General features: G+C 35.2%; 1 protein-coding gene across 1 annotated transcript; it reads left to right on the top strand.

The window, feature by feature from the left end:
* Positions 1-628: 628 nt before the first annotated feature.
* On the top strand, positions 629-11,411 carry ganc (glucosidase, alpha; neutral C). Its single transcript, XM_059520755.1, has 24 exons — positions 629-669; positions 889-948; positions 1,091-1,193; positions 2,192-2,319; positions 2,414-2,590; positions 2,693-2,714; positions 2,794-2,860; positions 3,751-3,847; positions 3,971-4,154; positions 4,299-4,443; positions 5,331-5,566; positions 5,640-5,766; positions 5,904-5,983; positions 6,153-6,296; positions 6,368-6,464; positions 6,558-6,659; positions 7,280-7,523; positions 7,713-7,777; positions 8,596-8,672; positions 8,765-8,839; positions 8,929-9,042; positions 10,382-10,494; positions 10,698-10,828; positions 10,916-11,411. The coding sequence occupies exons 1-24, from the start codon at positions 635-637 to the stop codon at positions 11,020-11,022; spliced, it is 2,730 nt and encodes a 909-aa protein (XP_059376738.1). The 5' UTR covers positions 629-634; the 3' UTR covers positions 11,023-11,411.
* The last annotated feature ends 29 nt before the right edge of the window (positions 11,412-11,440 follow it).

The following is an 11,440-nucleotide window of genomic DNA, read 5'->3' as shown; positions in this document are numbered from 1 at the left end:
CGGAGCACTCAATCTATGGCAGCATGACATTTCGACACTAAATGTCACAGGGCTGAGGGCTCAAAAGAAGTGAAAACGACTAGAACGGCATTAAGAAGAACGGACTAGGAAACAAACAGTAGCCCTAACTATTTTTTTTCAAGTACAGAGATCAATTCGTACTTGAAAACCATTCGTATTTTTTTTCCTCATACACTATTATCTCAGTGGCATACCAAAGGTGTTAATTATTAATATATACTATTACAGCCGAAGTAGCGTCAGTGGTGCTATGGTCTGATACTTGTTACTTTTCACAACGCTACTCAGGAAGCACCAATCACAGCCGTTAGTGATTAATGTACACAAGAAGTTTACATTATTTCTATACAGACTGATGACTCAAGCTCCCGTTTGCATAATCGCTAAAATTAATATTTTTAATATCAATATTACAAACTTTTTCAAGTACCACAAGACACAGAACGGATGAGCCATCTGAGCCATCACGCGCCCCCTGGGGGGAACATTACTTTGTGTCTTATCACATTTATTTTATTGGTAGGAACTAGTTTGTCCAATAAAGAACACGCCTCTCTAGCCCTATCCAGAGCTCTGGCCCTATCATATAACTTCCTCTTCATTTGGCGGAATCATGGAGGTGAATGTTTCAGCTGAATCCTTTGAGAGGTAAATTACAATGAAGCCACACTGGAACGATGTTCATTGTCACACAAAGCGTGATTAAAAGCACGGTGTTTCATTTGTTTGCGACATGTGTTGTCATTGCTGTCATTACTGTCTTGCAGGACATGTAGCATATGTTTGAAGATCACTGTATAAGAAGTATTAAACCAGAACCTGAATATGCACTGCTTATGTTATACTGTATACAATATTATATTACAGCCTCGTGCCTGGTGAGATTCAAGAGAAGTTTAAGAAAAACCATGACATAATATTCTACAGGTATATTTCATTATTATTATTATTATTATTATTATTAAATATTTAACATTATTTTGCCACTAAGTCTCTTTAGTCAATACATATTAAATAAATTGAGTTGTTAAATGTATTTATTATTTTTGACCTTTGAACTCTACCACAGGAGACAGAGAGATAAAGCAGTGTCTCAGTACTTTGCCTCCTTCGAAACTTTAGTATTCACAGAGAGAGGAGCCAGTCTGGAGCTCTGTGAACGGGACTCTCAGGTGCACTGAGACTGCTTTTTCCCTCCATGTACACCCACTATTTTGCTTGCTGTTGAGACAGTATGATTTTTATGACTTTTACTGAATTTGATATTTTTTCATTCTGCTTTCTTAAGTCTGGGACATAATCATTAGTTAAAATCCATTATATATATATACACACAGTACAGACCAAAAGTTTGGATATATTTTTATATATATATATAAGGGCATCATATTCAGAGGGTATATATATATAAGGGCATTGAAACGTTTGAAAACTGCTGGTCTAGGCTGACCAACAGTTACAAAAGTAAAAAATAATTTTCGATTCAGTACCATGTAAAGAGCACATTACATTATTCATGAATAAGGTCATTCAGTACCATGGTAACATGCTCTATTTAAAAAAGTTTTGGGTTATTAAACATTTTCAGAGTTTCTGTTGCTCAGCTAGGCTTCATTTATTTTGATCAAAAATACAGTTAAAAAGAAATATTGTAAAATGTTATTACAAGTGAAAATTAAATGATTCTATTTATTATATTTTAAAACAGCATTTATTTCTGTGATGCAAAGCTGAAATCAGTGTGACACGATCCTTCAGAAATCGTTCGAATATGCTGATCTGGTGCTCAATAAACATTTCCTATTATTAGCAATGTTGACGAACATTTGTGATGCTTAATATTTTTGTGGGAAATGTGATGCATGATTGATTTGATCAGTTTTTTAATATAATCTGAAATACAACTTTTTTTTTTTACATTATAAATGTCTTTACTGTCACATGATCAATTGAATATGTTTCTTCTTAATATTAAAATTGTTAATATAAAAAATTATTAAAAATAAAAAAATGACTGACCCCATACTTTTGAATGTTAGTGTATTTCAGAGTAGCGTAGTATAAGCATTGTAAACCATCACTTGTAAAGGTTTGTGTAAAATATTACAAAGTGAACCTACATTATATTCATATTTGTAGTAGAAATAAAGAAACTGTTTGCACCTCACAGGATCGGCTGTGTCTTCAAATACGGGTAACACAAAGTGGAGCAGTCAGGGTGTCTTTTGATGAGCTACAGCCGGTGAAACCACGCTACCATGTTTCAGATGTACTGCTCGGAGACCTGAGATATGAGCCGTAAGCCATTAACTTTAAAATTCTTCTCAACAGCTGTAAATCAATTCTCCTCTAGATCTGCCTCTTTCAGTTAATTATTGTTATTTCTTTGCAGGCTGAGAGTTAATTGGAAGAGAGAGGACTGTGTATGTCTAACTTGGGGTCTGGGACAGTACAAGCTGCTGGTTTCCTTCTCTCCTTTCAAACTAGAGATTTCCTGTGATGAAGAGGAGATTGTCACTCTCAACCCAGAAAACAAACTCTACTTTGAGACTCTGCGAGATCCGACTAGGTATCAGGAACAACATATGATACTGTTGTTTCATTACCCACACAAAATCCCATTTGGAAATGCTTGCTAATGTTGTTTTTTCCATACATAAATCTTTTCCAGGTCAACTTTAGATTCATGCCAGGTGAGAATTTAGGCTTTAACGTAAAAATGTGTTGTTGAGATCTTTCTTGCGTGACAAGTCGTGTGTTCCATCTCAAAAGGACGATGAAAATCGATGTGGGCTGTGGAAGGAAACATTCAGACAGTTTGAGGACATCAAAGCAAATGGTGAATCGCCATAACATAACACCGCCATAGTTCATTTTCAAAATGTAATGAAACTTGTATTATTATTAAGGGTGTTTGTTTTACTAATCAATCATGCATACTGAGCATTAGGGATTTAAACAAACCCTTAAACACCCATTTATATCAAGGCAATAACTGTAACGATAACCGAATCTATGACATTTTAATAATCGTTCTAATTCTTTACAAATAGTGAAGTCCACACCCCAGCTTCAGTGTAACAATAACGACACAGAGGAGTGAAATCATTATATCCCTTTCATAACTATTGAATGATAAAAGTATTGCCAGTCAGAACACACTCGACTTTAAAGAGCTTGAACGTTTTAAGAGGCAGATGACAAATCTGAAGCGATATATTTGATATATTTACGGAAGGAAATTTACAAAATATCTTCATGGAACATGATCTTTACTTAATATCCTAATAATTTTTGGCATAAAAGAAAAATCGACAATTTTGACCCATACAATGTATTATTTTTGGCAATTGCTACAAATCTACCCCCGACTTAAGACTGGTTTTGTGGTCCAGGGTCACAAATGGTAATGTTATATAGGTAGTTTCTTTCTTGATTTAAACAGACCTTAACTTTAAAGGTGGGTCACGTTTGCCTTTTCTTGGCAAAATTTTGCTGGCAAAATCCAGTCATTTCAATAGAAAACGGTGTGATTGGGAATTTTGCAATGGCACAGAACATTCCCAATGCAGATTTCACACCTGGTTTGAGTTTTTTACATGAATTTGACACGTTGACCAATAGACACCCTAACATAATGCCTGCGACTTACATGAGAAAGCACAATCTACATTTTCTGGTTCTGTGTAGTTAGGTTATAACGTATGATTGCTGCTGTCTTTAATTTAGGTCCTAGTTCTGTGGGGATGGACTTAAGTCTCCATGGGTTTAGCCATACGTATGGTCTTCCTGAACATGCTGATACTCTAGTGTTGAAGGACACAAGGTAGTACACTTCATAAAATATCTCAGACGCATTCAAAAACTAGTGTGGTTGAGAACTATACCTAGAAGACAAACTAAACGGTAGCATAATGCAGTCAAACACAAATGTGGTTTTACTTCACAGTGTCAAGGAGGCGTATCGGCTGTACAACCTGGATGTGTTTGGCTATGACATCAATAGCAGGCTGGGTCTTTATGGATCTGTCCCCTTCCTGCTAGCTCACAAGCTGGAGAGGACAGCTGGAGTGTTCTGGCTGAACGCCTCTGAGACTCTGGTTGATGTCAAGTACAACCCAGAGCCAAATGAGGTGCAAGTTCAATTATTTTTTGGAAACAATTATGGTAGTGTGGCAGAAATTACATACTGCAAAGCTTTCAGAAAACAGTTAAAATGTCTAAATGAATAAAATAGGGAAAATGTGCATGCTTCGTTTCTTTGGTTGTCTGAACAGGGTGAGGATGAACCTCCAGGGAAGAAAAGCAAGATCTCACCACAGACTGATGTGAGATGGATATCAGAGAGCGGCACAATCGACTGTTTCATTTTGCTGGGACCCACAGCTGCCCAGGTGTTCTCTCAGTATGCTCAACTCACAGGTACTGACCATCCCCCAAATACTGTCAGTGGTGGTATAACCGAAAGCTAACATTAGCTCTTCTGTTGTTGTTTCTCATTGATTTAAATTACAAAAATACATATAATATCACTGTGATTTTTTTTCTAATATTTTACTCTATTATATATATTTTTGTGCAATCCTGGGTTCATGATGTACGCACTTATGATATGAAATTTTAGTAAATGTTGAACTCAAAAAGGGTTCCGGACTGCAGCTTCAAGTATATGTAATATAAGACTATCCACGATATTTTTCAACATGAAAAGAAGCTATTTTCTTCGAATATGCAACTCTAACCCTAACTTCTGATTCATTAGCTGCTATAGATATAGTAAAAACTATAAGAATAACAAAGCACAGTGAAAGTAAAACTATTTGCACTACAAACCAGTGTGTTTATTATAATGATAATAAATCAAAACTATAGGAAAGCAAATTGCTGTTTGCCGTATCAAGCAGCATAATGGATCGTTCTTGTACAGCTAAAATAACTGAAGCCGCTGATACACTTTCAAGAAATGGCTGCACCTGCTCTTATGTTAATAATAAGGTGGATATAAATGTGGAGACCTTATGTAGCTCCACCCCTTTTCAGCGCCTTCCCATTTAAAGGCAAATATATACTAATTTATGAAAGAGACCCTTGTTTTAACTACTGACATTTGTTATAACATCCACATTAAGCATTACAGTGCTCATGGTCACTTTCGTTAGCTCTAAATCCACGTCACCAGTTAATTACTCTTCAACAGCAGTGCTACAGAGCTAGTGCAGAAACGAAAGTTTAAACAAAAAATTCTACAGAAGGCAGCGCACTTGTTCTATTCTATTTGCGAAGTTCCTTTGGTGTTCCTCTGCCACCAGGCTACCAGGCTCTTCCTCCACTCTTCTCTTTGGGCTATCACCAGTGCCGCTGGAACTACGAGGACGAGGCAGATGTGAAAGCGGTGGATGCTGGATTTGACCTCCACGGTATTCCGTATGATGTCATATGGTTGGACATAGAGCACACAGATGGGAAGCGCTACTTCACCTGGGATTCCCAGCTTTTTCCAAACCCAGCTGAATTACAGCAGCACCTTCAGAAGAAGAACAGGAAGGTAAAAGAATGGGGTTATAAAGAGACATGCATAAAACTATGCAGTTTTCAGTATTTATTCTTTGCCTGTTTAGCTGGTTGTTATTAGTGATCCGCACATCAAGATTGATCCTGATTGGCCGCTTTACTGTGAGGCTAAAGAAGGGGGCCATTTCGTGAAGAATAGAGAAGGTGTTGTTTATGAAGGAACATGTTGGCCCGGTAAGACCCAATATACATGAATACTCCGTTCCAAACCCAGATTTACAAAACCATTTATAGTATCATACATTGAAATAATCATATAGATTTATTTACATTGAGATTCACATTTCAAGAAGTGATTACTGCTCCATCAGGTGAATCCTGTTATTTGGACTTCAGTAGCTCAAAGACAAGGTCATGGTATGCCAGACAGTTCTCTCTAAGCAAATATGAAGTGAGTCTCAATTCCTGGTCACTATTAAGATTTGATCTAACTGTGCTGCTTGCTAAAAGTTATTGAACACTATCTGAGTGGTATTTGAGTGTATTTTGATCTAAAAACCAATGAATTGTCTCCATAGTCCTATAGATGACTGTTTATTCTTTATCCATACTTGCATTAGGGCTCAACAGAATCTTTGTTTGTGTGGAATGACATGAATGAACCGTCGGTCTTTAACGGGCCAGAGCAGACAATGCCCAAAGATGCAGTGCACCACGGAGGATGGGAACACAGGGAACTGCACAACTTGTATGGCTTTTATCAGGTAAGCTCAGTCAAAGCAGGCCTGTAATACAGATACAGACTATGGTTATAATGTTTTTTCCTCTTTCACAGCATATGGCTACATTTGAGGGCTTATTAACCCGGTCAGGTGGCACAGAGAGGCCGTTTATCCTTTCACGCTCTTTCTTTGCTGGGTCTCAAAGATTAGGTAATCTCAAAATCAGATGACATTATGCTATGCCCATTGTGTTGATAGAGGTAAACAAAAGGACCCCTAACAACACTGAACTGTTTGTCACAGGTGCCATCTGGACTGGGGACAATGTTGCTACTTGGGAGTACTTGAAGATTTCAATACCCATGCTGCTGTCGCTGAGTTTGACAGGAATACAGTTTTGTGGAGGTTCGACTAAGAATGACACTGTTTTTATGTCATTCTTATATATATATATATATATATATATATATATATATATATATATACACATACATACATACATGCATATTAGGACTGTCAAACAATTGGTTGCGATTAATCACATCCAAAAAAAATTTGTTTGCAAAATATATGTGTGTGTTCTGTGTATATTTATTATGTAAATATAAATAGACATGCATAAAGTATATATTTTGCAAATGTTTACATGTCTATATTTATATTCATAATTTATTTTATAAATAAATATATTTAATATATAAACATACAATTTTTCTGAAATATATATATATGCATGTGTGTGTATTTGTATATAAATAATAAATATACACAGCACATACATATTATATGAACAAAAACTTTTATTTTTGATGCGATTAATCGCGATTAATCGATTGAAAGCACTAATATATATATATATATATATATATATATATATATATATATATATAGAGAGAGAGAGAGAGAGAGAGAGAGAGAGTATATTATATTATACAATTCAGGCATACAGGCATACAGTTCAGAATTACTGACTGAATATGATTTTGTGTGTGTGTGTGTGTGTGTGTGTGTGTGTGTGTGTGTAGCTGATGTAGGCGGCTTTGTGCAGGATCCAGACCCTGAGCTTCTGGTCCGCTGGTACCAAGCAAGTGCTCTGCAGCCATTTTTCAGGGGACACTCTGCTAAGATGACCAAGAGGCGTGAGCCCTGGCTGTTTGGGGACGATGTGACCTCTGCGATCCGCTCTGCTGTTCAGGACAGATACCGTCTCCTGCCGTACTGGTACACTCTGTTTCACCAAGCACACACGTCAGGCCTGCCTCCCATCAGGTACTGCATTTTTAGAATGATTCCTATCATGTGCTGATACAGAAGAATAGATTTACATGTTTTTTTATTTATTAATTCTTATTACCTCAGAGAAGTTAGCTGGTGGGTAGTGCAGGAGACAGGTTGAGACAAAGATGCATATTGTATTCAGGCCTGTTCCAATCTTTATTTCTGTGTGTTTCCTCATAGACCTCTTTGGGTAGAGTTTCCCAGCGATACAAGCATGTTTGCAGTGGAAAACCAGTACATGATAGGTAAACATGACCAGATCAGCTGTGTAATACACCCAATAAAGACATTATCAGTGGACTTTTTTATTTTTACTCTGTTAATGCACATAAGTACAAAAATTTATGGAGCCCTCCACATGAAAGAAACTAAGTGTCCATGAACTAAGAATTTGTTCCCACATTTATAGTTGTGGTCACAATTTAACTAAAATGAAGGAACAAATTAATAAGACATGGGAACAAATGGCAATAATATCCCTTTTTGTCCCACATTAAATTTTTTTTCACTATTAATAAGCGGCACATTAGAACTGTATAGAGGGAAAGCTCTTAGTGAATAGTGATGTGTTCTAAGTGTTACCCAAAAATGTATAATTTCTTGTTATTTTGAACACAAGAATTCAACATCTACTCCTAGATGCAATATAGTGATGCATGATTTGTGAGCATTTCTTATTTTAAAATATTAAATGTAATTTTTCACTTGAATTGTCTTAAATAAAAATTGTAGTATATTAAAGTTTAATGTTTTGATAATGTGTGTGTGTGTGTTTTGGTAATAAAATCAAATATTTACTTACTTGCAGATCAATACATATTCAGTGTTTTCATCTACTAATTTATTGTAGGCTAAAGTATATAAAATAAATAAACATGCTTTATCGATCAATACTTATTATGGGTACATTAAAAATCTTTCTTCTACTCCAAAAAAAGGAAAAGGAGCGCTAATATATTTTTTTCACTTGATTTGTGTTTTTCATTTAATCGCATAATTATATAATTCTTAAAACATAGCAGCTCAATGTCCAATAGCATTCTAACTAACAGATATTTTACAGGCGGTGCTCTCCTTGTGTGCCCTGTGACAGATCCTGGGGTCACAGAGGTCAAGATTCTGCTCCCGGGGTCTGATGAGGTAAACCTATGTTCCATATGAATTGTACAGAATACATTGACTGTACTGAAGGTTAAAGTGCATTCATAAGAGATGTTTTGTTTATTTGAAAGCTGTGGTATGACATAAACATGGCAGCGGTACACAATGGTGCGATAACTCTGGATCTGCCAGTGACTCTGGACACTGTGAGTGATTCCCATTGCATCTGTGATACAACAGTCAACTGAGTGCTAGTGTTCTTACAGGGTCACTTAGGCTATATCCTCTGTGTTAGGTGCCTGTGTTCCAGCGTGGGGGGACAGTGGTGCCCAGGAGAGCAGGTTGTGGGTCCAGCACTGCAGACTTACAGCAGCATCCTATCACTCTCACTGTGGCCCTGGACAGTAAGGTGACCACATAACAATACAACAGAAATTACTGGGTGGGATTTTAATATCAATATAAACCCTACTGTTCAAAAGTTTGGGGTTAGTACTATTTTTATTACTTGGGTCAGTAAGGGAATTAATACTTTTTTTCTGCAAAGATGCATTAAATAGATCAAAAGTGTCAGTTTAGTAATGAATTACTGTTCCAAATAAATGCTGCTCTCTTGAACTTTATCAATGAATACTGAGAGAAACATATCATGGTTTCCTCTAAAATGTTAATAGCACAACTGTTTTCAACATTGATAATAATCATTTTTTCAGTGTTTCTTGGGCATCAAATCACCATATTAGAATTATTTCTGAAGGGCTCATGTGACACTGAAGACTGGAGTAATGTTGCTGAACATTCAGTTTTGCCATCATAGAAAAATAGATTTGATTTTAAAATATGTTGGTTAGAGTTCAGTTACTTTTACTTAAGGATAATTTACATGTACTATAGTATGTATAACAAGAACACACATAATATATATGTGTGTGTATGTGTACTGTGTATATTTGCTATGTATATATAACATGCATGTATAAATGTTAAAAATATTTACATGTATTAATGTGTACATATCGATATTCATATAAATTATATCATATGTAAGTATATTTAATATATAAACGTAACATATTTTTCTAAATATATTATGTAAACAAAAACGTATTATCGTGGATGGAGTTAATCGTATGACAGCACTAATTTGCATACAATATTTTAATATAATATAAGTTTACAATATTTTACCAGAATTCTGCCAACAAAAGCTCAAGGATTTGAAATGTTATTATCTTGAGGATTCTGAAAGTGATCAATTTGAGACATAAACATTAGTATTGTATCTTTACAACTTTGCAATATGGTTGTAATTAACAACATATATATTTCTGTCTTCATTTTTGTAATTGGAGTTAATATAGATAATAGTAAAAATAATAAGAAGAATAAAACATTTGAAGAAATTGAATAAAAAAATGCAAGTGTATATAAAAAATAATATATATATAATTTATTTAATTTTTTTTTTTTTTTTTTACTGTGTACTTTCACCAGAGAACTGTTAATATGCGAACATTAAACTTTAAGTTTTGGAAGTACTGCTCTAAATTATTTGAAACAATACATGTCCAGGAAACATAGTATTACAGTGGTACATCTCAAAAGAATCATGGCTGTACATGGTTGGAAAGTTTTGTTAAGGGCTCATAGTCAGATCTTTAAGCCGTGCAATGATAAATGAGATTTGAACACACACGCATACACAAAATTATACACTATTGATTTTGATCCTATGTTTTGCATTATAGGGCAATGCTGACGGATTTCTTTATCTAGATGATGGCCACTCTTTTAGTTACAGAGACCAGATGCAGTTCTGTCTGCGGCGTTTTACCATGCGAGCTGGCAGGCTTGTCAACAGGTAATGAACCAACATTGCTTTTAATTTCCTTCAATCATTTAATCATTCAATCAATCAATCAGTCTGTCTGTACGTTCCTTGGGGGCTATTTACTAGGTATGGGAAATGTGATGGAAAAAACTAAAACCTTAGAACAGGTTAACTTGCATCATGTGTTTTCAGCGAGTTCAATGTACCATTCTCCTTGTGCCATGTGTTTTTAGCTGTGCTAATGATCAAGGCTTGTTTGTCTCGGATGACAAAGTGGAATCAGTGGTCATTCTTGGTCTGAATAGCTTGAAAAGAAAACCCAAGTTCAAGCCAAGTATGAAGAGGCCAAAAGTTTCCTTATGTGGTAACTATTAGTGGAATACTTCATACATAAATAATGTGTTAGATATAAACCAGAGAGTTGTTAGTCACTAAACCTTCTCTTTTTAAGGTGCGCCGAAGACAACAGTCACATTTGAATTTGATGCAAAGCAAGGTGTGTTAACTTTAACTGGACTGGACCTAGAAATACACAAAGACTGGAAAATAGAAATTTAGTGGATGGTATTTTTTCAAATTACCAGTTTTTTTTAATTATTATTTTAAACTTTTTAAGATTTGGTTGTTTTACAGTATTTCATATGCTTGCCTTAAAAAATCAAAATGACTTGCAGTTGCAATAAAACATTTGTTTAATTAAAACAGCACCTTAACAATGGAATGTAATGTTAAAGATTCCCTCCACAATGCTCATCTACCTCAAGAAATCTAATAACATGATATGATTTTAATGGCTAGGTTCGTTTAACATGAATTATTAGCCATTTTCCCTTGCCATACTTACGTGAAACTGTAGAAATGACATGATGGAGGTGAAATAAGTTTTCAAAATACAAAACATTGTGCAAAAAATCTTAATTTCTAAATAAAGAATTCTCAAAGAGTATGTTTTTTTATGATTCAAAGGTTTTTTTTA

Source organism: Carassius carassius, chromosome 32 (assembly GCF_963082965.1).
Source record: "Carassius carassius chromosome 32, fCarCar2.1, whole genome shotgun sequence".
NCBI lineage: Eukaryota > Metazoa > Chordata > Actinopteri > Cypriniformes > Cyprinidae > Carassius > Carassius carassius.
Note: the sequence above shows the minus strand (reverse complement) of the source record. Positions and strands in the feature narration are given on the sequence as shown.

Excerpts from the sequence above, each read along its gene's own strand:
- ganc (XM_059520755.1), top strand. The coding sequence starts at position 635 with ATGGAGGTGAATGTTTCAGCTGAATCCTTTGAGAG. Across the intron at positions 2,861-3,750 it reads TGAGGACATCAAAGCAAATG|GTCCTAGTTCTGTGGGGATG; the intron begins GTGAATCGCCAT and ends TCTTTAATTTAG. Across the intron at positions 6,660-7,279 it reads AGGAATACAGTTTTGTGGAG|CTGATGTAGGCGGCTTTGTG; the intron begins GTTCGACTAAGA and ends GTGTGTGTGTAG.